Source organism: Monopterus albus, unplaced genomic scaffold (assembly GCF_001952655.1).
Source record: "Monopterus albus unplaced genomic scaffold, M_albus_1.0 scaffold5300.1, whole genome shotgun sequence".
Lineage (NCBI taxonomy): Eukaryota > Metazoa > Chordata > Actinopteri > Synbranchiformes > Synbranchidae > Monopterus > Monopterus albus.
In genome coordinates, this window is record NW_018133162.1 from 1 (window position 1) to 782 (window position 782).

Here is a 782-nt window from a genome sequence, read left to right on the forward strand (position 1 = left end):
CCGCTGTGTTTGTGGCCAATCACTTCAAGCCAGAGCCTGCATTCCTGGACACCTTGAAGCAGTCTTATTTAGCAGAAGGGTTCAATGTTGACTTCACCAACCCCACAGACAGCGCCGATACCATCAACAACTACGTGTCAGAGAAAACCCACGGGAAGATAGACAAGCTGGTTGAAAGCCTAGATCCAGCAACAATTATGTATCTCATTAGCTACATCTACTACAAAGGTAAAAGGTCACATGAGATGAGTTCTCTCATTCTGAGGTCACACCTGTATGTTTGATGCATTAACTTAATAATGTGCTTTATTTCTGCTCACTGCCATCAAACAGGAAAATGGGAATCTCCATTTGATCCTCAGCGGACTAGAGAAGACACATTCATAGTGGATGAGAACACAAAGGTTTCAGTTTCAAAGCTTACCCATCATTATGTATCCTTCATTCTGCCTTTTCTGGATAAAGTGACTTCATGTTTAAATGGTCACTTTCCAGGTTCCAGTCCAGATGATGAACAGGGAGGGCCAATTTGATGTCTACAATGACCATGACATTAACACAACAGTCCTCCATCTTCCCTTCAACAGCTCCTTCTCCATGCTACTGATGCTGCCTAAAGATATGGCAACGCTGGAGAATAACCTTTGCTCCACTTATATCACCAAATGGCTCAAGTGGAAGAGATCCTCGTAGGGAGAATCTAAAAACAACCATATATTCTTGATTTCTAGCACAGAAGATATGACACTGTATAAAATACTCATCTTTGTCTTGTCAGGTCA

General features: G+C 42.1%; 1 protein-coding gene across 1 annotated transcript; it reads left to right on the forward strand.

The window, feature by feature from the left end:
* Window positions 1-8: 8 nt before the first annotated feature.
* LOC109954268 (alpha-1-antitrypsin homolog) lies at window positions 9-693 on the forward strand (the record flags this gene model as incomplete). Its single annotated transcript, XM_020589648.1, has 3 exons — window positions 9-228; window positions 334-404; window positions 496-693. Coding segments are annotated over 3 exons (489 nt in total), but the record flags the coding sequence as incomplete, so codon positions are not given.
* Window positions 694-782: the final 89 nt, after the last annotated feature.